Source organism: Cavia porcellus, unplaced genomic scaffold (genome assembly GCF_034190915.1).
Source record: "Cavia porcellus strain 051 isolate PalLab524CR breed Dunkin Hartley unplaced genomic scaffold, mCavPor4.1 scaffold_8, whole genome shotgun sequence".
Classification (NCBI taxonomy): Eukaryota; Metazoa; Chordata; class Mammalia; order Rodentia; family Caviidae; genus Cavia; species Cavia porcellus.
This window is the reverse complement of record NW_026947491.1, coordinates 64,354,512-64,382,477: the sequence shown is the minus strand read 5'-3', so window position 1 is coordinate 64,382,477 and position 27,966 is coordinate 64,354,512. Positions and strand designations below refer to the sequence as shown.

The window sequence follows — 27,966 nt, the reverse complement described above, 5'->3', positions numbered from 1 at the left end:
AAATTGTGATTGTCAGGTATCTTGTCTCAAAAATGGGAACATGACTAACACAAGAGATTCGAAAAGATTTGAGGGCTACGAAGAGCATGAAAACAGGAAGTTCAAGAGAATAGAGAAGTTATGGTTTGCAATATTCACAAAAATTTTATTAAACTGAGAAACTACCTGAGATAGGCACATATGCAATTTCTTGACATTAAATCCACCAATTTTGTTAAACTTCTGGAGCACAAATTTGAAAAGACTAGGCAACCAGTTAAAGACAAATCTGTAGTATTAAATTTAATTCATTCAAAAAGAGACGAGGAGGTCAGAACATAAGGGCACAAAATAAGTAAATGAACTATATTATACCTATAGTCTTGAGGACAGGCACTATCTCTATTAGGCTCATGCTAGTTGGCTCCATATATCTTAGTAAATGTTAATATTTTGGAATAAAGAACAATATTCATTTTTGAATTTTTGGTTGAGATAAATTCTTTGGTTTGTTCTTGCTGTGTTGCCCAGCTGGCTTTGAACTCACAAGCAATCTTCCACTTCAGCCTCCTGAGTGCTGGGATTATAGGTGTGGACTACCATGCCTAGCCAAGAACAGTATTTTAATCAGAAAAATTTTGTAAGAAAATCACAATCATTTAAAACTATGCTTATTATATCTACAAATCAATCTTTATATAAGTATCAAATTATTGTCAGATCAGACTCTTAGAAGCATTTTTTTTAGTCTTTCATGTATCTGACCCAGATTATATAAACAGCATTTATCAGTGTAAATAAACTACAATGTATATTTAACTGTAACACAAGTGAAACTAATTCCTTCTCAGAACATTACATATCTTTACCAATTTTACAATTTGCTTCAATTGAAGAAGGAATTCTATAGAACTCTTTTTAAGGGGTCAAATTAAGGCAGGAACTTCCACAGAAATGTTTGTATTTTGGGGGAATCACAGGCAGAACAGTAATTTCACTGGAAAAAAATTTTAATATCAATGTACTTTAGATACATTTTTGTGAACATACAATTGCTTAATATGCATTACAAAATGTTTAATTTTAGAAAGTCTCCAACTTCTAATTATCAAAAGAACTCCATTTCTGGTACAAAGATGGATCATTTTGTGTATTACACCAAAATTAAAATTTACCCATATTCTAAAATTTAGTAATGAGATAAAACATTATCGTCTACTTAGAAAAGATCACCAATGACCACACAGACTATTTTTACACATATATAAAATTTTATATTTTTGTTTTTAAGAGACATGATTTGTTCTATACAACACATTTATTAAAGAATTAGAATGTGGAAGGCAGAGGATTTAGAACCAGACCTATAACATTCTAGAACTTTCTAGTCCACAGTAATTTTTATCTCTAGTGAAAGTTGGTAGAGAATATATGTCTGAGTGAAAAAATATAAAGATTTCTTCCTGTCTAAATCAGAGATACTACTACTTAACACACACGTATTTCTGTAAAGGAAAAGAAAAGGAATGGGTACCAATTATTACATAAGATTGAGTTGTTTTAGAAATCTGTGTAACTGTCATTTTGTATAAAATATCAAACTAAATAAAATAAGATTTGGCTTTGATGTAATATTTTTATAGCAGTGTCTTTTTTTTAGAAAAGGTTTTATTATGAATTAGTTAAGCATTTTAAAGTAAAAATGTCTTACAACTCAATACCATATTCAAGTCAAATATCACTGTCCTTACTGCCTTTGGTAAGTCATTATAAGAAATCTGTTTGCTTCAGAGAAAAGCATTTGATTACAAAATGTCTCTAAGTTCCTGTTTCCACTGAGTTCAACAGTGTTTACCAAAGTACTTTGCATGTATTTCTTTTTTTTAGCATTTATCATACTATAGTATACATATAGTATCATACATATAGTATACATATTATCTGTTCCTCTAAAAAGACTTTGAACATAAGAGCAGAAAATCAGCCTTGTTTCTTTTCTTTTCTTTTTTGGTGCTAGGCTAGGGTCTCATGTATGCTAACCATGTGCTCTGCTACTGAGCTACATTTTGCAGCCCAGTATTCATCTTTGTATCAAGCTCCTGACCTTTGGCTACTTTTTTATAGAGGTTAGTAGTCAGAATATACAATGAATGAAAATAAGTTATTCACTGTGTCCAGTTGAGGAAAAAGTTATCATTTTGATTAGTTTAATCGCACATTGTCAGAATACTAAGAAATCTTATCTGCAAAATGAAAAAAGATTTTAGAAAGGATTTTATTTCTCCATGAATAAAGCTAGAGACAGATGTAGTTAATAAAACAATTTGATGTAGGGCGAGTTCAGAGCACATTATGAGAGTAACAAGAAAATGGCCAGGAGAAAACACAAAAAATTCACTCTAAAATTACTAAAGGGGTAGTTTCTTCACTGACTGTTTTTTGTTTATGTCAATACTAAGATACTGTACACAGGACCTAAGTTGCAATAATTAGTGTATAGTATTTGAGGTAGATGGTGAACTACATGAAAATCAAAACTTGGAAAACTTTAAATCATAATTTGTCCAATTTATTTTGAATTACATTGTAGATATGAACAGTGTTTGCTCATGATTATATACTAGAATATAAGAGTATATAAAGGTATTTGAAATAATACTAGAAAAAAATGTAGTGATAATTGTAAGGAAATACATCCAATATTTAAGATAAATATAAAATGACTTAAGATTTATACCATCTACAAAAGATTTTCATAAATATTTGTTATAAACAGCTCATGTGAACTAAGAAACATTTCCTACCTTTACATTTGCTTAGAAAACATTCCTTACTAGAAAGAATGCTGCCAGTCACAGTGGCCCATGCTACTCAGGAGGCAGAGGCAGCATGATTGCAAGTTCAAAGCTAGTCCAAACAATTTAGTGAGATCTTGTCTCAAAATAAAGCAAGCATTAGAAATGTAGCTCAGTGATAAAGCTTATGTGTGACCCTATGGGTTCAATCCCCAGTAAAGTCTTTTTGTGTTAATACTATGAAAAGACTACTGCTAGGATTTAAGCAAGTCTTATTTTAAAAAAGTAAAAGAGACTATCCAAACAGTTGGCAAGAAAGGTCTTAACTTTTTAGCAAAGATTTGTGGTAATTCATAACAAGGTATATATGCTATTTTCATATGGTAATATCACAAAGAAGGATTAAATAACTTGATTATACTTCTAATAAATTTTTATACTTATCAAAGCTTTTTGGAGGAAAGGGTCCTTATTAAATATTTGATGAAATAAAGCAAACACTTTAATTCAAGTGGCAACCATACAAATGATTATGATGCTTCTATTTTATAAAATAAATAGTATTTGCATAGCTTTATCAAAACATGCAGCTTTTTTTTTTTTTAAAGTACTGGGGGTCAAATTCATGACTCACACTTGCCTGGCAGGCACCTGTGCCACTGAGCTAAACCCTTGGCCCAACACAAGTAGTTTTCATAAAGAATACATTTCATTTCCCATATGTATTAGGTGTGCTCTGTCTGACTCACCAGACAGAGAGAGAGGGGGAGAGAGAGAGAGAGAGAGAGAGAGAGAGAGAGAGGAAAAGCTACATGTAAGATAATCAACTACAGTTTAAGTAGTTAATTATAAAGATACAATGTAATACTTCTTTTTGGAACCAGGAATGAACGCAGGACCTTGCATGTATTAAGCAGGCACTATTCTGCTGAGCTATACCTCCAGCCTAAGAAGAATAAATTAGAGGAATGAGATTTTTCTGATTTTTTTGTTTTGGTACCAGGAATCAAATTCACTATCTCATGATTGCCAGGCAGGCACTGTGCTGATGAGCTATATCCCTGGCTCAGTACTTTTTGATTGGGTTTTCTAGGGGGAAAATAGTTTACTATATTCATATGTTATTTTTGAGATAAAGAAAGTAGTTAAAAACAATAAAACACACAGATGCTTAGGGGTATGCCTAACAAGAAACTTGGTAACCTGTTTGCCTCTTAATTTATCCACTTTGAAGTTGGAAACTCAGAATTATCATGAGAAAAAGAGCAGTACAAATGTATCTGTTTTATCAAGATAAAAGCTAGATTGTGAACTCTGAATTATTTTACAACTTGTTTTCTTAGAAGCGGAGTATCATTAGCTACTAGCTTTTAGTAGTCTTGAGGTACAGGAGGCCTTACTTATTTGAATGATTCAAAGGTATTTCATTCTTTTCTTTGCTTTTTTTCTTTTTTTGGTACTTCATTATTTTAAAAACATCTTACAAACTATTTTTAAATCTAGCATCCTTATAAGGCAGGCCATGATAAACTTACTTCTAATGGTAAAAGACATACAGTTTAAAAAACTTTCCCTCAGCTTTGTTCTATAAATTTTCAAACAGTAATGTCAATAAAACAAAATCCAGGAAAAAAAAAGTAAAGCTGGGTGTGGTACACTCTTGTAATTCCAGCATTTGAGAGGTTGAGGCAGGAGGATCACTGCAAATTTGAGACCAGCGTGGGCTACAAAGTGAGCCCAAGTCTAGCCTGAACTGCATAGCAAGACCATGTTTCAAAAAAAAAAAAAAAAAAAAAAAAAAAAAAAAAAAAATCGAAGAATTTTAAGGTCACATTTAACATGAATAATTAGCATTTGGAATCTTATCAAACCCTGACTTTGGTACAGAAAAAACTTTAAAAAGAAAAAAAATTATAAACGTATTATGTGTGACAGGGTGTTCTTTAACAGTAGTTTATTATTATTTTCGTCTTTTTGAGACAGGGTTTCACTATGCAGTTCAGGCTGTCCTTGAACTCACTTTGTAGCCCAGGCTGGCCTTGAACTCCAGAGATTCTCCTGCCTCGGCCTCTTGAGTGCTGGAATTACAGACACCCTTTTTTTTTTTTTCCCCGCCACCACTCCCAGCTCACACACATGCTTTAACGGTAACTTAAACAGACAAAAACAAAAACCTTGCAAACATACAACTTTCTAGCAAAATTTCTAAGTGCTATATATAACTCTCAGTAAGGCACTTCCATTCATTCTCAACTAAAAGTTTCATAAATTTTTTTTGTACTCAAGTCTTCATAAATTATATATATAGTAATAATTTTATTTCACGCAAAACTTCATTAAATACTCAATTTTGGCATAATTGCCATAAATATATTTATCTCTGAAAAGAATGATGGATGGGCATAAAGTTCTATGCAGGAAAACTTAAGTGAAGGTACTCTCAGACATTTTAGATTTAGAGAATTGGTAATGTTTTATCCTGATGTTGCTCAAGAGTCTTGAAATCTTCCAAAGGAAGACTGCTTAATGCAGCTGGTAAAATGTGTTCTGAAGTGCCCTTAGGTAATACATTATTTGCTTCTAAATTTTTTATCAAATATGTAGCTTTGATCCATCTTCGAGTTGCTCTTCGTTCTTTCTGTAGGCAAATTTTCATTTTTCTTCTTAAGGTTGCTATTTCTTTTTCCAGTTTAATTATCCTTTTTTTTGCTTCCATAGGATTCCTAAAGGCATAACTGTGTTCAAGCAGTACTTGGTGACTACTACTGTTTGATTTCAAATTAGATGGTCCAGCTGGAGAGCAATTCTTGTTTTTCTTCAAAAGATTCCTTGACTTTAGTTCCTGAGCCAAATAAAATTAGAGTGGAACATAAATTATAGAACGTCACAAGTAAGTAAATCCTGTCCAGTTCTGGGTAACAGAGTACTTAACTGTCTTTTCAAGAACTGATTTGAAAGTATGATGGGAAATAACAGTAGACTAGCTCCTGGATTAAAGTTTTCAGTAGGTTGAATGAACTCCAGTCATCTCTTTCCTCTTGGCTTTTCTCTCCAGGTATTTATTTAAATGGTCTGATTTATTTATTTATTTATTTACCACAGATCGAACTCATGACCTCACACTTGCCAGGCAGGCACTGTGCCACTGAGTTATATTCTGGATTCAGGGATATTTAAACACTGATTTGGAAATAAACAACTGACTTCCAAAGTATCATCCAAGTAACTGGATGTAATTGAGTATAACTCTATGAGACCAAGTCCCCTGCAATTTTCTTACTTCTTGCAATTTAGAATACATTTACACATTACTTATCTATGACTTTAATGTTAAATATTATTCTCTCAATTTGATATTTCAGACCTAGAGACTACTGAAGTGAAAACTGAATGAGCCATTGAAACATATTTTGAAGCATCAAGCTTTTAAACAGAATAATCTATTGTTTACAGTTATATTTTCAAGGATTTAAAAACCGATCAGGAACTTTTTGCCCGAATCAGAAACTTGAAGAATTCTTTGTTTTACTCTAAGAACATTAAACATAATCTCCAGACATGATTTCCAGATTATATCATATCTTCATACAGTTTTCGTTTATTAAATACTTATTGAAACACATACAATGAATGAAATTTCTGGGGAAATATGGTTCCTGTCCTGATGAAACCTACAGCTGGACCCTCAGCACAGGGAATTGCTTAGAACTCTTTTGCTCTTTGTATCTCCAGCACTGGATTCTGGTATATTGTAAAGTTTAATGAAAAGGTTCTTGTTTTTGTGTCTATTTACAAATTTAAATGTCACAAATAATTCAGAAAAAGCAGAATTTTTTTCTTCCCGAAAGGAAGTTATTTGTCCTTTTTTTGTTGTTTTGTTTTTTGAGACAGAGTCTCACTGTGTAGATCAGGCTGGCCTCAAACTTGCAGTGATCCTCCTGACTCAGCCTCCCAAGTGCTGGCATTACAGGCATGCGCCACCATGCCCAGCAATATCCATCCTTTTACAAACTAAAGGCGCCCTATTCACTTTTCTTTTAATGGCTCTATTTCAACTTTTCCTCTCTAGTCAAATCTTCCCTAACTAGATCAAACATAAATTTTAATTCACTCACTGTGTATCTTGTTTTTTTAAAAATCACTTGTTAACATTTGATAATTTCTCACTCTTTAGCCCACAGGCTTTTGTTCTCCTTCAGTTACAACTGTTTCCTGCAAGGTCAAAAACCTTTTCTAGACTTTCAAGTTCTCAAATCCAGACTGAATGAATACTTGAGCTTTATTAAATTTCTCAACTCTACTTAACTCTACACTCATATCTTTATATTCTAATTTGGTGTGTTGCTCCTAAAACACTTGGCATGTTATTTATATGTCATCCTAAAATCAGAGTGATGCTGGAGATTTCATTACTAATATTTCTGTTTTAAAAATGGTGTATTTATTGATAAAAATTGATACTAGTGTAAAATTCCAATACAGGTTGATTGTTCCTTATACTTGGGATCAGCGTGGTTCACATTTTCAAGGTTTTTGGATTTTGGAATATTTATATAAACTATTAGTTAAGCATCTTTAATATAAAAATTCTTATCAGAGATGGTCAATCTACCCAGTAAAACAATTTAGACTGAGGAAAGAATACTGGAGTCAGGACACCTAAGTATATATTTTTTTACCAAAAAATATGAAGAAGAAGGTCTGGTGATGGCGAAGACAGGATGATGGGGAAGGAAAAGGGAAGAAAAAAATGATTAAGATGCTCTATATGTAAGTACCAATTCCTCAGAATGAACGTAATCATTACTCAAGTATCGCAAACACATACTAACAACAAAAACCTAAAAAAAAAAAAAAAAAAAAAACACTAGAGGAAGGTATGTAACTATTGAACATACCATTATACAAGAATAGCAACTACCCTGACTGCTACTTTGTATGAACAAAAAAGAAAGCTGCTAAAAATGGCTTTAAACAAAAATAACATTACCTACCATAGACTTTATATGGGTACAAAAATCAAAAATAGTTGGAACAGCATCCATTTTAAGTCGTCGAGTCTGTCCTGTTAGGTCAAAACAGGAGGCTTCAAAGTGCTTTGAACAAAGAAAAGTGTGTTTTCCTGGCACAAAATTTTTGCGCCTAACCAGGCGAACCCATTCTTTTCTTCTTTTAGGATCCAAGGGAAACCTTGAACAAATAAAAAAATGGCAACTCAAATTCCAACTATCAGATCTCTGACTAAATCTAAACGGTTAAAGAAATTTTAAAGTATCTCTCATTTACATTAAAAATGGAAACTCACGATATCCAAATACTGGACTAGGAACCAATTCATGCTAATTTTTGTAATTTGTGAAAAAATTTGTAAAAAACTGATCTGAGTACCTTCATTTTTCAGAGCTTTTAAGAGACACTTCTTCTCAACTAGTCCTTAACACAAGCAATCAAATGACCCTGACCATCCTGAGTGTGGTGGTACAAGCCTTGTAATCCCAGCACTCTGGGAACCCCTACCTGAGACCTCAATAGGTAAGTTTCCTGAATAATACAGTGAATACTTAATTTTAAAAATATACTACAGTAAAAACATGTTGCTGTGAATCCCTCTCAAAATACACCTCCCTCACATAAAATATATTTATCATATTCTTCTTGCCACTTTCTGAAGCAATTCTGGAAGTCCTCTTTGGAGTGTCTTTATGAGGTGTGATGAAAAATATTGTGAATGCTGCTGCCAAATGCCACCAGTAAGAAAGGTAGGCTTGTAAGAACTGTATCTCCCCACATGCACCTTGTTCTTTGGAGCTGACACTGTGTGACTTTTGGCTCTTCTCCACAATCAACATGACCAATCAATATTTTGAATTGATTCAGGACATCAAGGCAGCCATGACAACACAAATTAAAAGATACTTCACAAAAGAAGACTCCCAGAACTACTCCAAAAAGAGGACGGAATGATGAGATGAGTGTGTTTGACACACATACATATGTGAGGGGAAAGTTTTAAGGAGGATTTATAGAAATCTGTCTTTATTGTAATAATTTTTAAATTTTATTTATTTTTGAGACAGGGTCTCACTATGTGGTTTAGGCTGGGCTTGAATTCATGGCCTCCTGAGTGCTAGGATTATAGGCATGTGTCACCATGCCTGGCTAAAATTTAAACACAAATATTTCTTGATCACACCTCATACTAGGTTTGCTCACACTGCCAGTGATGAAAAGCAGAGATAAATGCCTAAACACAGTATAAAGTAAATACATCCATCTTCTGACTCTATCTCCCCCAATTCCAACACATCTTGAAGATACTAGAATTTATGTTACTCTATGTAGTTTGTTTTTATATCTACTTTACTAGAAAACAGACATTTTCTGAAGAACTTACTACTTTGCTTAGCTTTCATCTCTTAATGATAATCTATTCTCATTTCAAAGACCTTTGTTCTATTATTAATGGTTGGAGAATATTTCCTAAAGCCTAAACTAGAAATCAAATGTTAAATACATTTCTTCTTGTTGAAGTCTCATTGAAGACTTAGAACAAGTAAAATATTATCATTGTAGTACCGTGTCTTCAGGCATAGAACAACTCTTTCAAATAGTTTTTCACTGGTTGCTTATTTGAGTGGCAGGAATCAAACTCAGGGGGGCCCTTATGCATGTGAGACAAGTACTCTATCAATAATTTATATTCCCTAACTCTTTTATTAAAGTTCTATTTTAAACTTCTTCCTTTATAATGAAATCAATGCCTCAAACGCAACTTTAACTTGACTAAATTCTATTTCCTTTCTCTAAGACTATTTAGGAATCCCTCCTTACTAAGGTTTTCATGATCATGAGATAGTTAGATGTTTGTTATGTCATATAACACTAATACCACTACATTGTTACGATGTATTTTTTAACTCCCACCCCCATTAGACTGTAAGTTTCCTCAGGTTATGGGCTATATTTTTCATCCTTTTTCCTAGGTTATCATAGCTATGTACCACAGTAGGTGAAGCACTTGGAACTTTTCTGAGTGAATTAATACATGAACTAACAGGATTAATTTGGCATTCTTAAATAATCTTTGTAATGAAACAATTTTATATTTGATATTGGTGTTTTAATATAGCCTTATTCTCAGTTGTGTTTTCTATTTGTTGCTTGGATGTTTACAGTACATTTAAAGTGCAGGAGATGCAGCCTATCAGCTGCATTTATGTAATAATAAACATAAATATTTAAAATTTGGTATAACAGAGAGGATATATTCTTGTTTTATAACAAAACCAGGATATCATTCAGTACTTTGATCAATGTTATTTTCTTTACATCTTTTAAAGTAACTGAATGTCTCGTATTCCAGGTCTATACTAGGCACTGAAGACATGTACTCTGAGCATATACTGCAATGGGGAAAGTATAGTGGATGATAGGGTATCTGAGGACATTGCTTCTGGACAAATAAAGACTCCAACCCTATCTTCTTTGCATATGAGCTGGAAGACTGTAGGTGAGTTACTTAACATTTTTGCTTCTCTCTTTATCATCTGTGAAGTGAGGTAAGAATGGGTCTAAGGATTAAATGAGTATGTGCTTAGCCAAGTATACACGGTGAATACAATAAGGGCTTTGTTGCTATTATAAAAGTGACTAATGTGTCATGAGTCTTATTAAAGGCTAAGTACAGGGCCTAGCAGAATCATGAAACAAAAAGGTCTGATCTATTTGAGAGTTTTAAAGAGAGTAAAAATTAGCTGCAGAAGCTAACTGGGAGTAGCAAAGAATATTGGATATCTTGGGGACAGGGAAGAGTGTTTCAACATGATGTCATGATGGAGGATTATACACAATAGCATTAGTAAGCCATCAAAAGGCTGAAGTGTAAAAACTGTTAACAGAAAATATTTGAACTGATTGTTAATCATATTAAAATTATATAAACTTGCAATTAAATCAAAAGTATTAAGTACTGCAAATCCTAATTTTCTAATTATTTTACTATTACCTGATTTTATACTGTAACTTATGTCTGTTGTACATGTATGGTAGAAATACCGTAAAACAGTGTTATGGTATCATGTATCTCTTCCCAACTCAGTAATGTCATATTGATGACTTGAAACCAACTTTGATGGGAGTATATTATGGAAATTAGGCAAATACTGCACAGCCAGCCTTTCTTTTCCTCTAGTGAACCAGCTGTTAAACATTTAGCTATACATCACAGATCACAGTAATGATTAGCCCTGCATGAATGAAAGCAGTAAACCAGTTAAAAGGGTGGTAAAAGTCAAGGTAGGATGACTTTCAAATTTCTGGGAGGACAGTGTTTCTGTTTATTGAAAAAAAAGAATACAGAAAGTGGGGTATTTTGTGGGAGGGGCAGTTTACTGCAGATGTTAAATCTTTAGGATCAGCAGGAGACCAGGGAAATGGGAGACACTGGCCTGAAGGTCTGGTACTCATTAGAGATAAGGACTGGAGATACCTATTTGGAAAACATCAACAAGTACATGTTAACTGGGATTATAAGGGTTGAAATCAGTTTGACAAGAGTGTGAAGACTGAGGTGTGAAAGTGGGAAGATGAGCAAGTGAAAGAGTGTGGAAAAAAAATCACAAAATTAGTATCAAGGAATTCAAAAGTTGAAAGTATTTCTTTCTTCTTTTTCCTCCTCCAACAAGATTTTCACACATCCTAGGTAAGCCCTTTACCACTGAACTATATTCCCAACCTCTCTCTCTCTTTGACACAAGATCTTCTCTATGTTACCCAGGCTGACCAAGAACTTGCAATCCTCATGCCTTAGCCTGCTAAGTAGCTTGGATTACTAGCATGCACCAATACACTGGGCTAAAAGAAGAGATTATTTCAAGGAGGAAAGGAACATACACCATAAAAAATGAATGTAGAGAAACACAGAGGTCATGTGAACAAGGGCAGTATCAGAACATTATTAGAGAATTAGACTGGAGGGGATTAAGAGATAAGAAAAATGGAGGCAGTAAATTTAGGTAACATAACTTGTACATGGGGATAAAAGTGTCTGTGAATATCTGGGAGGGATACAAGTTAATCAAACTGTTAGGCTCATAGTAGACAAATGAATTGCACATAGTACAGCTACCTACTTTTTTAATATTAATTTGCACCCACCCTAAGCACTTATTGTGCTAGAACTAAATGGTAGTATTTAGCTCAGCTGACATTGCAGTAGATTTCCCTGTGAAAGAAACAGCAAGTAAATTAACATTCTACAATAAGCTCCTTTCTCATCAAATTCACTCTGCTGATGCTTGGCTAGCACTTTAAGTAATGCTCTAATTCTTCATATTGTAGCCAAAGGTCTTTTAAATATGCAAATCTAATCATGCCATTATTCTTTTTAAACCTTCCATAGCTTCTCAAGTACTCTTAGAATAAAACAGAAAATACTTAAGTAGCATAGAGAACAAAGTCTATATCATCCTCTCCTCCCCTATGAAATGTCACATCCTTTGAGAAGTGTTTTCTGACTTTCCAAGGCTAAATGAGGTTTGTCTGAAGCTCTTTTCTGGGACACTTAACTGTAATTATTGGTAAATCTCCTCCATTAAGCTCTGAACTTCAGGAGAGTAAGAACTTTATGGATTCTTAGCACAATGTTGGACTAAGTAGCTTGGATTACTAGCATAGACCAATTGAATACATGAATAAATAAAGCTCTATTTATAAGAAGCAGTTAAAAAACTATCACAGGATTATTTTTAAGGGGAAGCTTTAATAAGGTGGAGCATTTAGTAATAGTGAAGTTAGGGAAACGTCAATGATCTAAGTTCCTCTATTCTAATACCACATAAATTGTAAAGTATATACAGTCAGAACTGGCTGGGTGTGGTGGTGCACACCTGTAGTCTTAACACTGCAGAGACTGAGGCAGGGAGATCACTTTAAATTCCAGGCCAGCCAGGGATACATAGAGAAAAAGAACAAAAAAATCATAACTGTTATCCTTAACTTTTTATTTCTTTTTTTCAGGCAGGTTTCGGGCACCAGGCAGTGTTGGAAGTGCTTTCAAGAGTTTTGATTTGATAGAACTTCCAGCAAAGGAAGGAAAAATAAAATCTACATTCTTTTGATTATTCGAGAAAATAAAACTTATCCTTCGCACTTTCCTTAACATAGCTGAATTTCATGACTATCAGGGATGATGACTCAGTTCCTCAGCAGTTACAATTAAAAACCTGAATGTTTTTTGTTAATTCACCTAGTGGTATTTCCAAATACTAATGGGTGTGTGGAAAGCTTTTAAAGGTGACTGTTGACTTGAAGGGGAAAAGATCTTTCCCTGTGGCGTCATTCATAACGAAACATGGTCTAATACTTATGAAAAGAGTAGAAAATTTTAAGTATCCTCCTATCACTTTTTCCCTAGAGTTGTCATCGCGCAGCGTTTACATTTTTTTTTTTTTTTAATGAGTACACTTTTCCCAAAAGGAAAGAAAAACATCGACAGACTTGAGGACCACACATAAAGGACAAAAATAATTCTTCCCCTGACGCCACCTGGGAAACTCAGTAAGATTTGTAGAATCTTCCTGTTCCTTCCACAAGCGAAACCCAGACTGACAGCTCCCGCACCCCCACTCCCTTTCCCAGATTACCTGTGGAAGCTGATGTTAATGTGCTTGTTGTAGGTAGTAGCACAGCCTGCTGCAGCGCAATTGGTCGGCATTTCCCTTGCCCCCTCATTCGGCGCTATCTTAAACCTGTTCTGAGGGACCAGCTGCTAAGCTTCCTTCAGGTACAGGGTGGACAATCGGGAAGGACGAGGGCCCACCGAGCTCAGTGGTGACAGCGGGGTGAAGGGAACGGGCGTACATGGAGGGTGGGGCGCGAGAGGGTCAGTCTTCCCTTTCTGTTTATTAGTATGACGCATGTGAGCCAGCAGAGCCGAACACCTTAGAGCTTCGGGCGCCCTCCTTTGCCTTCACCAAGATGGCGGAAACTGCCCTTCCCTGCCCCTCCCCGTCCCCCGAAAGAAATAGGTCTACTGCGTCCCCTGGGCAATAGTATTCAGAGCAATTAAAAGACAGAGGTGTTATCCCCTCCGTTTACTACGAAAGTGTCTGAAATCGGTAGGTAAGCGCAAGCTGGCCCACCGCAGCCCGCACTAAGGTCCCAGTGCGGACCCCGGGGCGGGCGAGTGTTGGAGACCGGAAGGATGATCCAGATGACAGACAATATACCACAAATCTCAAGTGCGCCTGCTTCGCATTATCGCGTGACTTGGGAACCTTGCTTCCGGCGTGCCGCAGGAAGTGACGGCGCGGGCTCGGCCGCTAGCAGATCCCCCGTCTCGCGAGGCAGGAAGATTCCTGATCGCTGAGGACCAAGGGGGCGCTAGGAGAGGGAACTGGCTTGCGACGGTCCGGCGTGAAAGAACTGGGGTGCGGGGAAGTTGGGGAGCGGAACCCGCTAGGTGTCCGAATACAGTACGGCCGCACCTACCAGGTCCGTTAGGAAAGAAAGGAGCCGAGGACGAAGGCAGTTGTCGGGCGGATCCCCGGACGGAGGGCTAAGGTGGTGTGGAAGGCGCTGCTCCGCGGATGGCGACCGTGGACACTTCGGCCACGGCCTCCAGTGGCCTGTCGCCGAAGGAAGAAGGGGAGCTTGAGGATGGGGAGATCAGTGACGACGATAATAACAGCCAGATACGGAGCCGGAGCAGTAGCAGCAGCAGCGGCGGCGGGCTGTTACCGTATCCGCGGCGAAGGCCTCTACACCCGGCCCGGGGCGGTGGATCCGGCGGAGGCGGTGGCTCCTCGTCGTCGTCCTCGTCCTCTCAGCAGCCGCTGAGGAATTTCTCACGCTCGCGGCACGCGTCGGAGCGGGGCCACCTCAGGGGACACAGCAGCTACCGACCCAAAGAGCCTTTCCGGTCTCATCCGCCCTCGGTGCGGATGCCTTCGAGCTCACTGTCCGAAAGCAGCCCCCGGCCGTCTTTCTGGGAGCGGAGCCACATTGCCTTGGACCGTTTCCGCTTTCGAGGCAGGCCTTACAGGGGTGGGAGTCGCTGGAGTAGGGGTCGAGGAGTGGGTGAGCGAGGAGGCAAGCCGGGGTGCAGACCTCTGGGAGGAGGAGCGGGATCCGGATTCAGCAGCAGCCAGAGCTGGCGAGAGCCCTCTCCACCTCGGAAGAGCTGTATCCTTAACCGAGGCGGTCGGCCCTGGGTGTGTCACTAAAGTTCCCCTTTGCGTCATTAACTAGGTCCACAAGATGAGTGTAACTTTGCCGAGCCGCTAGTTCTTGTCGGTGTAAAGTTGCTCGACAATTTCTATGTGCTACACTGGTGATGCTGCCGACGTTGTATTATTGTTTTGATATTAATGCGTTACGGATTGGGGTACCTAGTGGAATCACAGATGATAAGACTTGAAATAGTTTTCGGAAGTTCAGAATTATATAAGCATGCATTTTTTTTTTTGCTAGTACAAAAACTGAGTCTTATGTGCAGTTGACTTAGATTGTTAGAAAAAATAGCAAACACTTTTGGGAATACTGTACTGTTATTTGTATTGCCCCTTGACATTGGAAACATTGTAAATAGTAAGTTTTCATCTGCACAACCTCACCGTTATTATTACTATTTTGGAAACAGGGTTTCACTATGAAGTTCAGGTCGGCTTTGAACTCATGTTGTAACCAGGCAAGGCCTCCAACTCGCCGCGATCCTCCTGCCTCGGGCTCCCAAGTGCTGGGATTACAGGCATGCTCTACCATGCCTGGCCTAACCCACTGTTCTTGTGATTCCGTTTACCTTTCTTACTCAACCGCATTACTGTCTTGAGGGGTGGGGGCAGGGAGAGGAAGAGCTACTGTGCCTTTAGCAACTATATCGATTTAGAGCTTTTTAAACTCATAGATAAGTATGTTTTTTAAACTCATAGATAAGTATGCGCATTAACTTTTACTTACTGTGTTGACTTGAATGTTTTATAACTTGTAGTGGGGTTTGCATGAGGGCCAAACGCAAAGGTAAGTTTACCAGCACTTTTATTTTAAAGTTTTAGAGTGTATATTATGGACAAGAAAAGAAGGAAAACAGTAAAATACGTGATCATTTTTGCTCCCTTTAATCTTACTCTCAGTTATCTTTAACATTACTGAGTTTACTGTAGATTTATATCATGAAATTGTCAGGTTTCCTGTTTTAGAGAACTGTGTCTTGATTACTCTGTAATAACTGCATTGAAGTTTATGAAGGGCTTTCATTACTAATTCTCATGTAATTTTTAAATGTATTCATTATGTATAAAATTTACATATATTTATTTGGAAGATACTCCAAGTTATTTTTACAGAATGCTTAGCGCCCAAATGGGGTGTCCTGGATATCATGATGTAAAGGGATTAGCAATGTTTAATTAGGTAAAAGCAGCTTCTGATGTTGCTGCCCTGAAGAAACTTGTTTCTGAAACGAGACATTGGATTAGCATTTGGGGATTGTTTCAGAAAAAAATTATTTAAGTCTTTTAAAGACAATGAATGTTCTTTCAAGAAGGTTAGAGAACTTCTGTCTAGAATATTTTTTTATCCATGGATTTGTTGATTGATCTGAATCCAAATCAAAAAGGCTAGTTAGGCATATACATGGATTTTTAAAAGAGAATTTAGAGATAAAACTTGCACTTCATTTTGGGGAGACAAACAAATTAATATAGTTTCGTAAAAAAGTTCAAATTGAGGTATACATAAAGTACTGTGACAGTTTATGGCTTTATTCTTGTTTTATTCTGTATTGGAAAAGAAGGAAATGAATGGACTTGCCATCATCTTGCCCTTTGTCTCTGGTCTGTTCATTCAGTACAAGTTTGGACCTCGGACATACACCTTTATTTTTATATTTATACATATTTCTATTAGTAAGCAGACATATGAGATTGCAAATATATAAGAAAATATGGAGTCTAAGTGACTTTGATTTCTGTCAGAAGCAAGCTGTGCGTGGTGGTGCACGCTATTTTTGAGAGTGTACAACCTACACCATGTAGGCTGAGACAGGAGGATAATTGTGAGTTTGAGGCCAGCCTGAGATTACATATTGAGACTTTATCTCAAAAAACCAAAATACAATTGCAATACTAGTATAACTTGTTGGAAACACTCTTCTGCTGTCTGTCTTCGTTTTTCTTTCTTTCTTTTTTTTTTTATAAATGCTGCCCTTTAAGAAAAGGATGCTTATTTAGATACCCTGTGCAATTTTCCTCATGAAATATCAGTAGTCCATCCTAGCAGATGGTGTTCTTGTAAGAATTTGAAAAGAAAAACATAATTGTCAACAACTTTTGTATAATACGACCAAACAAAATTTGTATTGTAGAATTTATTGAAATTCTTTTAATATCAGTATTATATGTTGAATTCATATTTCCACTGTGATAAAAAATGTACTTACAAATACTGGGGAAAAAAAGAGTAATTGTGTGGCTTTCAATAATTTAAATATTAGGTATTTCAAATACAGGGGTTTATTTGGGTTCTAACTTTTTAGTTTTAGTAGTTTCAGCTTTAAAGAAACAATCAGATTCTAGTGTAGCTCTTTATTCTTACTCACTTTAAATTTTTCAGAATGATAGAGCCATTCTCAGTCTTTCTTTAGCACAAGTCTCCCTTGAATGACTAATGTTTAAACTTCCAAATCAGATGCCCTAACATAATTGGGCCATTGTCATCAATTAAAAAAATCATTCCATTTTCAGTTATAGCTGAAAAAGTTAAACAGCCTTTTTATTTAGATTTTAAAATTTGGTTTTTAAAAGCAATTATTTTTCGAAATTTAAATCAGAGATTGCATCTTATGGCTTAAAGTTACACCTGGAGTTTGCTGGTTTTGGTCTAGTTGTCAATATCATTAAGATTAAGAGATTTTTTTGTGTAGTCCTGAAGGAGATTAGTCATAACTCAGTTGCTTTTCCTAATTTTCCTATTCCTCAGTTATTTCACTTTTTGCTACTCTGGAGTCTTTTCATGTGCATACTTTCTCGAGTCTTTAGTCTTTATTTACTTTTTAATTGTTGCAATTGTGCTTTTAGATGGCTTCAGGGCAAAGCCATTTGTAGATAATTACAGTATTTGTGTATAAGACTACATAAGAAAGGAGAGGGGAGAGTAAGTAATTCTCAATTCACTGAGGAAGTTATTTGAATTAAAGTGAAGTTGAAGAATGGAGAAAGCTAGATACAAAGCTGCACACAAATTGTGATTAGCAGTACAACGGTAAGATTGGAAAGGTCAACACAGGGCAGATCATGAGACACCCATTCGAAGGATTTGGACTCTGTCCTACTGAGATTTAAACACGGAGTTTTAACTGTTTAGATTTGTGCCGTATTCTAGGATTACTCTGTCAGTAGTAATGGGCATGACTTGGAGAAGATAGGCAATTCAGACTACTGTATATCTTATCAGGAAGTTTCTCTCTTGTGGTATGTAAAACTATGGGAGTTTGCTCTAAATCAAAAGTTTTAAAGGAGAGCTTACTAGAGCACAGTTATTTCAGAAATTGTAGAGAAAAGTCATGAATTTTAAGGTAGAGAAACAAGGGGACAGTGAGAGTTATAGAGAGCAGTGGTATACAGCATCGAATGCTACTGAGAGGTCAGACAAAATTAAATCAGAAATTATTAATAGACATTCAGTTTAAGTAGTTTCTGTTGAATTAGCAAGACAGAAGTCGACTTTCAAATGGTTATAGGGTAGGTTAGAACAATACTGAGGAACTAGTGTTCTTTCAAGAAACTTGATTCTGAGCGTATCAGAATCTGAAGGTATTCTGATACGCTCAGAATCAACATTTTGTAGAACAGGTTTTGCTGAACTGTAAAATTTTCAGTTGTACATTACAGCTTATTTTCTTTAATATTGGGTGGTGATTCTTATTTTTTATTGTATATGAGGGAGTTTAAAGATCTTTGCTGACTGCTTGTCCACTAGATTGTTAAACAGGAAAAAATTTGTTTATGAAACCATAATGTAACATAATAATCACTGGAAAAATGATTCTTTTTTTTTTTTTTTTTTTTTGTCTTTTTCGTTTTTATCGGTACTAGGGATTGAACTCACGACTGCCTGCTTGCAAGGCAGGCGCTTATGCCACTGAGCTAAATCCCCAGCCCCCGGAAAAATGATTAAAAACTATACAAAGTACTGGCTAGAAAAATAAAGTGCAACAATGTTTATATATATGAATTATTTGATTTTAGAAGATACATTTTAAGTACAATTTAAGGATTTTATTTTTTATAATGTAACTCATTTTAGTTATGCTTACATTGAATGTTAATGTAGTTGAACTACTTATATATTATACTTTTAAGATGTCTGTAATTTGTAAATTAGTCTAATTGTCAGTTTATTTTCTTATTTTTTTAAATTTGTAATATGAAAAGAATCTAAAGAGAAGAAACATCCTTTTCTGATTATCTGAAGTGTAGATAATCCAAATTCAATTTTTCTCCTTTTCCTTCAGAGAAGAATCTTGAAACATCCAGGTTGTTACGAGATTTCCTGATACTTACAGAAACAGCTATGATATCTGTAACCTAACTAGGTGAATTATCTGGATACTACTGGTAATTATTGAAACCAATGATTTTATACGTGCATTATTTTATAAATACTTGTTGAATTGAAATGTGGGCATATAATGAAAGTGGGCATTAAAAGCACATATGTTAAGTGGAATATAGTAACTGAAAATATCAGATCATATTTCTTGAAAAATTTAAAAGAAAATTCATCTGTATTTTTATCTTATTTTAACTCAACAATTTTCAAAACTGATTTCCTTAACATGCTGTTCAGCCAAAAGCTTTGGAAGATCTCCATCAAGAAAACAGAATTATTCATCAAAAAGTGAAAACTGCGGGGAAGAAACTTTTGAAGATTTACTTTTAAAGTATAAGCAAATACAGTTGGAACTAGAATGTATCAATAAGGATGAAAAACTAGCTCTGAGTAGCAAAGAAGAAAATGTGCAGGAAGACTCTAATAAAACATTGAACTTGGAGGACCAAACTAGCACTGATAACGTCAGTATTACAAAAGACTCAAGTAAAGAAGTAGCTCCTGAAGAGAAAACGCAGATTAAAACTTTTCAGGCATTTGAATTAAAACCACTCAGGCAAAAATTGACTTTACCAGGAGATAAGAACAGGTTGAAGAAAGGTAAAGATGGAGCGAAACAGCTTTCCCTGAAATCTGAGGCTACTGAATCTAGTCAAGGTAATCAATGAAATATTTTAATTAGTAGTTCAGACTTCAGAGGAATGCTGGGCATGTTGGTGCTTGCCTGTAATCCCAGCATTTGGAAGGCTGAGGTAGGAGAACTGCTGTGAGTTCAAGGCCAACCTGGACTGTAAAATGAGTTCACGGCAGTCTGAACTGCATAGTAAGACCCTGTCTCAAAAAGACAAAAAACAAAACAAAAGAGCACTTAATAACTAGTTGTTTTACAAGTGCACTTTACTGAAATGATTCTAAATATTTCTAATTTTTTTGTACTTTCTTAATGATGACAACTTTTGTTTCCTACCAGTCTTTAATTTTTTGGTCTGAAATGCTGACCTGGACTTACAGTGTTGAACATAAGTGATAATAGTGGGCATCATTGTTTTGTGACTAGAATATGTTTCACATTTGCCATTTAACACAATATGTAAATTTTTTGTAGGGTTTGTAAGAAATTTTTTTGGATAAAAAAGGCTTTTTTGTATTTTTAGTTTGAGATTTTCATCGTAAGTGGATGTTGAGGTTTTTTGGTTTTTTTTTTTCATTTTTGATATAAGCACCTATTTCCTTTATCAGTATAATGAATTACATTAGCTTTGCAGTGTTAAATCACCCTTTTGTGCTTGGTTAAGTAGGTCGTATTTCATATTTAAGTCGTGGATTTGTTTTTTCCTCTTATTAAGACAGAATGTATATACAGTAAAATTTACTCTTTTTAGGAATAGTTCAAATTTTGGCAAATGCAGGCAGCTGGGTAATTGATAGCATTAGGTACTACAATTAAGATACGGAATAGTTCCATTTACAGCCCCTTACACACTTTGCTCATTTTACTTTGTGGCTCAACTCCCCCACACTTAAATCATAGCCAGCCCAATAACTACTGATCTGTCCCTGTAGTTTTGCTTCTCCGTGAATATCACATGAATAGTGTCACACAGTAAATGCCTTTTAATTCTAACTTGTTTTCTCTTAGAGTATATTTGAAATTCATCTATGTAGTTGTGTATATTGATAGTTTATTCTTTTTTATTGCTATGTTCATTAAAACAAATCACTGTAGTTTATTCACTTCCCAGTTAAGGAACTCTTGATTTTACTTGTTTTTGCCCATTAAAAATAAAGGTTTGCTAATGTTTTGTTTAGAATTTTTTACCCATGTTCTAAACTCCTTCACCCCGTTTTTTCTCCGACAGTTTATAGTATATAGTATAATGTTATGAAACGTATTTCTGGAATACATAGATGTTGCTGGTAAAAAGTATCCAGTCTTGATGGAAGATTTTTAAGATTGTTGTTTTTTTCTGTGCTGAGAATCTAACTGTGGCCTTACTCATCACAGTCAAGTGTAGTACCACTAAGTGATAGCCCCAGCCCTCAAGGAATGTTTTAATCTGAGGATAGTTCTGTTTTCTGTTTCTGTTAAGGGAGTTTGTGCAAACTATTTTTCTAACAGTGTATCTATTTCTTGTAAATTATAAAAGTTATCGTTATTCTTAAGAATTTCTTAACCTGTTTATTATTTGTAGCATTTATAAATTTAATCGCCTTGTTTTTTTCCCTTCTTTAATTTCCTTAGAAGCAAGACCATAGGTTTTACAACTCAGTATATATATATATATATATATATATATATATATATATATGCTGCCCAAGTGAGCATGCTTTGAACTATGAAGCCGAGGCTGGTCTTGAACTCTTGGGCCATCCTTCTACATTATCCTTTCAAGGCTAGGTTTATAGGCATTCACCACCACGCCTGGCTTCCTTATTCATTCTAAATATTTTCTGTTTTTTTTTTTTTTTTTCTTTGACTAGTATGTTATTTTGGAAGTGTTTCTTCCCCAAAATACAGGTTTTCTATCAGCATTTTTTGTTACTGATATATAAGTCAGTAACACCAGCAGAGAATGACTTTTATGTGATAACTAATCTTTTGAAATACTTGTAAAGGTATGTTTTATTGTCTAGTATGTGATTGGTTTTTCTAAATCTTCTGAGTGGGTTCGAAAAGGTTATATTATTTATTATTTAATTAATCTTTTTTATGTTGTTCATACCTCCCCCTCCCCTAATACTGGGGATTGAGCCAGGGTCTTCACATTGTGTTACCTTTCCAACCCTTTTTCAATATTTTTAAGACAGACTGGTCTCAAACTTTGGGGTTCTCCTGCCTCAGTCTCTCAGAGTATTAGGATTATAGACACACATTTTATGATGGTAGATACTTGCTCTGGGATCACTTTACATATGTAAAGTTTTCAGGCCACCCATATGATGTAAATGACCAGTTTTGATTATATGTTCTCAGGGAAATGGTTTTTCCCTCTGCAAAGAAGTTAGAACTTTGAATTTATGGACAGGCAGTTTGAAAAGCATAATCAAGGAAGACCGAGAAGGCGAATAACCATTGTAGAGCAGAATGAGAGTTACATGTGAAAACCTGCAGTGGTAAAAGAAAGGATTGAATATCCTCACTTGGATTCAGGAAGTTTTCATAGAGATTATAATGTTTGGTGTGCATCTTGAAAATGAGTCTTTTGGGGCTGGGGATTTAGCTCAGTGGCATAAGCGCCTGCCTTGCAAGCAGGCAGTCGTGAGTTAGATCCCTGGTACCGATAAAAAGGAAAAAGACAAAAAAAAAAAAAAAAATGAGTCTTTTCTATTTAGGAAGTTGTTAGAACCAAATGAACAGACAGATAAAGAAGACGTTAATGGTATTGAGATTGATGAAATGTGCATGTGGTCTCTATAGTATGCTTTTAGGACAGTGGATATAAGTATATCAGGGTAGAGCTGAATTGGGAACACCCTTGAAATTCTTAAGGACTTTTGAGTTTTATTTTTTAAATTTATTTGTTTAATTGAGTGATTTGTCATACATTTTCATATGTGAAAATGTGATCAGATGTGTGTTTTAGATAAAGTAACTGACATCAGTGCGAAAAAGTTTGTGTCAGTTCTTGCACTCTGAAGAAAGATGGCTCTCTTCTTGTCCGTGACCACTTTGTTTTATTATTGGCTTTAACTTCTCCCATTTTCTTTTGGACCTTGCTCTGTTTCCTGTTTATTTTGCTTTATCTTTAACCACTTTTTCTTCAGGTGTCTTAATTTTAAACATACTTGACTTTTTCTCCTAAAAACTTAAATGCCTCTTCACCATTATTCTTCTTTAACTTGTGTCAAGTATTTCTCCTCTTTTTCAGTAAGATTTCTGGAAAGACTGGTCTGTACCCATTCATTTCCCATTCCCTTATTAATCCAATATAGTCTACTTTTCTATCCTCATAGCAAAACCAAAATTTTACACAGCAAGATTTTATATGACCTAATTGTAAAATTCAGTGGATGCTTTTCAGTTCTTTCTACCATTCATTCACAAATAGTTAAGCATTTTGTTCTAGATTTTTAGAAGTTCATTAGTGAACAAAGCAGATTCATGCGCTACTTGCCTTGCCTTGCTTTCTCTCTTTCTCTCTCTCTCTCCCTCTTCCTTTCCCTCTCCCTCTCCCTTCCTCCCTTCCTCTAGGATCTCACTCTGTTGCACAGGGAGGGCTTAAACTTTTGGGCTTAAGTGATTCTTCTTTTTCAACTTTCCATTTATCTGGGACTACATGTATGTACCCCTGTTCCCCAAATAGTCACTTATGCCTTCATAGACTTGTATTTTAGAAGGAAGACAGTAAACCTGATAGATACTTAAGTTATTTCTTAGAGAAGTACAACAGGGTGAGTATGATGGGAATAGAGGTAACTAGTTGCATCACTGATAAGTTGATTAGGATAGCCCTCAGTTTGAATCTGAGATTTAAACAGACTTTGAAGTCAGGGATAGGATCGCCAAGTAGATATCTGGAAGAAGAGGTTTCTAGGTAGAGAAAACAGTGATTTTCAAACTATCATCCGTAGGTACCAGCAATTCCTGACAAAAATGCAAGTTTTTGTCTTTCCCCAGGTTTACTGGATTGTGAGTTCTGAGAATGGGTCTCATCAGTCTGTATTTAACCAGTGCTTCTGTTGATTTCTGGTATATGCTCAGTTTTGGGAATCACTGAAATAGCTTAGTGACCCAAATGTAGGATGCCTGACTTATTTGGGACATAACCAAGAGGGCTGTACTACGAAGAAAATTTAGGTATATGAATAGTGAGAGGGAGGAGATTGGAAATGGCAGGTGGAGAACCATAATATAGAGCAGTGAGGGCAAACCTTTTAGAACTTTCAGTGATAACAAACAGCTCACTGGGGCATGCTTACCATAGGTTTACCACCACTGATACAGAGCCTTGTAAGAATTTTGGTTTTTTATTCTAAATTAAATGGGAATCTCTTAATAGTATCTTAAAGAATGAATTTGTTTTTATTTTGGTTGCAACGTCTTAAAGGTATAAACATCTTTACTATATTTGACTTTTTTTTACAAGCTTCTGATTTTCCCTTTTAATGAATTTTCCTGTGTAACTTCTTAATTTTTCACATTCTGGAGTATTGTCTGTTTTTTTTTGATACAGGGTGTCACTGTGCAGTTCAGGTTGGCCTTGAACCCACTGTGTAGCCCAGGCTAGCCTCTAACTAATGGTAATCCAACTTAAAAGATTTCTTAGTTTTAATTTTTTATTTTTTTGGTACCAGGGATAGTACTTACCACCCAGTGTTTGCCAGGCAGGTGCTTTATGCCGATGCACTAAATCCCCAGCCTGATTTCTTAGTTTTTAAATTCATCTGTTTTAACAAAAACAATAGCCAAATACTACTGTAAATATACTGTATTGTGAGTTTTAAAGCTGTTGTAGAGTGGGTAATATATAGAGTTTAATGTACTACTTTAGAAATCTGAGCCTAACCCTAAAATTAGGGGAAAATGTCGATGAATTTAATATTGTTAGCTTATATTAACCTCCCCTGATGTTTTTTTAAGTAAATAGAAAATTGATTCCATAATGCATAATCCAATATAGTTTTTAAATATTGAATTCATTTTAGCTTTAGAGGACTAAATTAATTTAATCATAATCCATCAAGTACATTATTTGTTTGGTAATGAAGTTTTGCTTCTTATGTGCTCCGTGAATTTGTTTTTATTTGAAATGATTATTTTTGGTTCAAAAGCCCTCTGTAAGTGTTTTAATTTATTTAATACTTAAATAAGCTTGCCTCATAAGTTTGAGAATGAAGCTATTAAGAGAAGTTTGGTTAGGTTTTCATTCTCTTTATTGGCATTCTTTTCTTTTGGATAAAATTAGACCTTCTAATGATAACCCTTTAAAATAACACTAGATACTATAAAGCATTATTTTATTTTAGATTGTAAATATCTTTTAGAGTATTTCAAAAGATGCTGTTTTATTTTAAAGGATTAGAAGATGAACAAAATTTAACAAGAAGAATTAGTACCTCAGATATTCTGTCTGAAAAGGTAAGGTACTGTTTCTTGAGATTGAGTTATCTCTGTAAGACTGATTTTTTGCACTGCTACAGCCTGTTGTTTTGTTACTGCGTTAACTTTATTTTGGTTATATACCTTCATATAAATTCTGGAGAGCTGTCTTGTAGTCTTTCTTCCCTGCGTTCTGCAAATTATATTACATTGAAGTGTTATACATATCTATCGATAATCTTTTTGTCTGGCTTTTTAAACTTTTAAAATCAATCCAGAAATTTTCTTTTTTGACATTTTTGTGGATTATTCTTTGTGAGAAAGCTTGAGAAATGATGCATGATACCAAATTGTAAATCCTCTTACTAGCTAAGTGAGCTAGTAAGCCATTATTTGTCTTTATTTTGTTTTCTTCAGAACGAGTTTAATGTCAAGAATTCCCTGGGTTGTTACAAAGCTACAGTCTACTAAAGCACAGAAGCATAAAAACTGTTTTAACCTGGAAAATGACACTCAGGCCTTTTCCTTGTTAAATTAGAGATCTCAGTTTGTTTTTATTAGTAAGTTAAAATGATTTAAAGAGGTGAAGAGCCGTAGGAAAGATGGTCCTGGATTTAGTAAGACTGATAGAACAGATACACAAGGTGTTTGGATAGATACACATACAGATACATATTGATAAACAAGTCTTTAATATCCTTACAATAACCCTCTGAAGTTGACATTATATGTATCCCTATAGTTGAATTGATTTGCATAAAATAGCATAGGAATCCCTTCACTGTAGCATCCAAAAAAATGAAATACTTAGGATCAGTCTAACAAAAGAAGTAAAAGACCTATACATTGAAAATTATATTACTCTGAAAAAAAATTGAGGATTTCAGAAAATGGAAAGACAGTCCCTCTTCATGGGTAAGAAGAACAAATATTGTGAAAATGGCCTTTCTCCTGAAATTGTTACACAGATTTAATGCAATTCCAGTCCAAATACCATCAGCATACCTCACAGATCTAGAGAAATTGTTTCTAAATTCATCTGGAACCAGAAGAGATTTAGAATAGTAAAGGCAAGACAGGAAGCAACAAAATCCCTGTCTTGAAGTTATACTCTAAAGCTACCATGATAAAATCAGCTTGGGGCTGGCAGAAAAAGAGACCTGAGGATCAGTGGAGCAGAATAGAAGATACAGGCACAACTACAAACACAGGCAGCCACCTTATCTTTACTAAAGGACCAAGCATGTGACTGGAAGATAGCATTTTAAATAAGTAGTGCTAGAAAAACTGGGTCTCCATATGCCAAAAACTAAAACTAGACCCATGTCTATCACTATGAATTAAACTAAAGTCAAAATGGATCAAGGATCTAAATATTAAAACAGAAACACTAAATCTGCTGGAAAGAAGTAAATAGAAATCTTTATACTACCACATACGATAAAATCTAGCAAGATACAACATGATAAAATCAATGGAGACAGAAGAGCCATAGTTTGGTGCGGCTTTAAGACAAGATGGTATTAAATCAGCACTAGCTATTATGTCTTATTTTCTTCAAAGTAGCTGTTCATTGCATCACAGGCCTAGTGAAGCACTAGGTTGCTGAAAGTGTCATGCTTTAACCTGTATTGTTATGTTATTATGCCCCCTTTTATCTCATCATCTCCCCTATTCATTAAAAAATTATTTAATTTTTTTAAAAATATCAACCAATAAAAAATGCTGCTGGGTCTGTAGGGAAAAAGGAACCCCTTTCAACTGTTGGTTATAGAGTAGACTAGTACAAACACTGTGGAAATCAGTGTGGAGATTACTCAAAAAATTAGGATTAGAGGTCCCATTCAACCCAGGTATTCCCCTTCTGTGTATTTGCCCAGAAGGATTGAAAAACATCACACCATAGTGACATATGTGCAACCATAAGGTCCAAAATATACAATAGTCACTGTGAAATGGGAGGAAACTGTTCAATAAAAAGAAGAAACTAAGATAGGGGAAAAGAGAAAGGATAGAAGGGAAAAGAAAAAATGCAAGTTAGTTATACCATTAGTGTCACTTAGTTCACTGAATAGGAAAGGTTGTGTTAATATTGATTGAAGAAATTTTTATGCCCATATTTTGTACTTGAGTGACTAAAGATAATGATGTGTAATTTATCAACAATTGTTATTTTTATTATTTTGTTGTGAAAATTTGTTTTACCTTTTCTTCTTAATATTAACAAAGTTTAAAAAAAAAACATCTTGATGACATAGGAGTAGGCAGAGAGTTCATGAACAAAAATCAAACTAAGGGAAGTACTTCCCAGAATCAACAACTGGGGTCTTATCTTACTAAAAAGTTTTTGCATGTCAAAAGAAATCTCCAACAGAGTGAGAAGAAAACCCACAAATTGGGAAAATATCTTAGCCAACTGTCCCTCAGATAAAGGACTTCTATCTAGAACATACGAAGAATTTAAAAAAAAAAAAAAACAAGCCTCCAAAATGCAAAGACTTAATCTAAAGATAGGCATCTGAGATGAACACACACCTCTCAGAT

The 27,966-nt window shown here is 35.2% G+C and overlaps 3 protein-coding genes across 4 annotated transcripts in view; 1 reads left to right on the top strand and 2 right to left on the bottom strand.

The window, feature by feature from the left end:
• Tmem19 (transmembrane protein 19) overlaps nt 1–13,584 on the bottom strand; it is a 38,866-nt gene extending 25,282 nt beyond the window's left edge. The window contains exon 1 of the mRNA XM_013159172.2: nt 13,418–13,584. The gene's annotated coding sequence lies outside the window, so the exon portion shown is untranslated. The remainder of the gene's footprint in view (nt 1–13,417) is intronic.
• Nucleotides 119–13,604, bottom strand: Thap2 (THAP domain containing 2). The gene is made up of 3 exons (XM_003476041.5): nt 13,418–13,604; nt 7,769–7,964; nt 119–5,616 (listed from the first exon to the last, which is right to left on the bottom strand). The coding sequence occupies exons 1-3, from the start codon at nt 13,486–13,488 to the stop codon at nt 5,230–5,232; spliced, it is 654 nt and encodes a 217-aa protein (XP_003476089.1). The 5' UTR covers nt 13,489–13,604; the 3' UTR covers nt 119–5,229.
• A 758-nt stretch (nt 13,605–14,362) lies between these two features.
• Zfc3h1 (zinc finger C3H1-type containing) overlaps nt 14,363–27,966 on the top strand; it is a 52,139-nt gene continuing 38,535 nt past the window's right edge. For both annotated transcript variants that reach the window (XM_063255144.1, XM_063255145.1), the window contains exons 1-3: nt 14,363–14,957; nt 19,620–20,039; nt 25,400–25,461. In XM_063255144.1, the coding sequence (XP_063111214.1) occupies nt 14,363–14,957; nt 19,620–20,039; nt 25,400–25,461 (1,077 nt within the window). The remainder of the gene's footprint in view (nt 14,958–19,619; nt 20,040–25,399; nt 25,462–27,966) is intronic.

Excerpts from the sequence above, each read along its gene's own strand:
- Thap2 (XM_003476041.5), bottom strand. The coding sequence starts at position 13,488 with ATGCCGACCAATTGCGCTGCAGCAGGCTGTGCTACTACCTACAACAAG. Across the intron at positions 7,965-13,417 it reads ATTAACATCAGCTTCCACAG|GTTTCCCTTGGATCCTAAAA; the intron begins GTAATCTGGGAA and ends TATTTGTTCAAG. Across the intron at positions 5,617-7,768 it reads GTACCCATATAAAGTCTATG|GAACTAAAGTCAAGGAATCT; the intron begins GTAGGTAATGTT and ends TATTTGGCTCAG.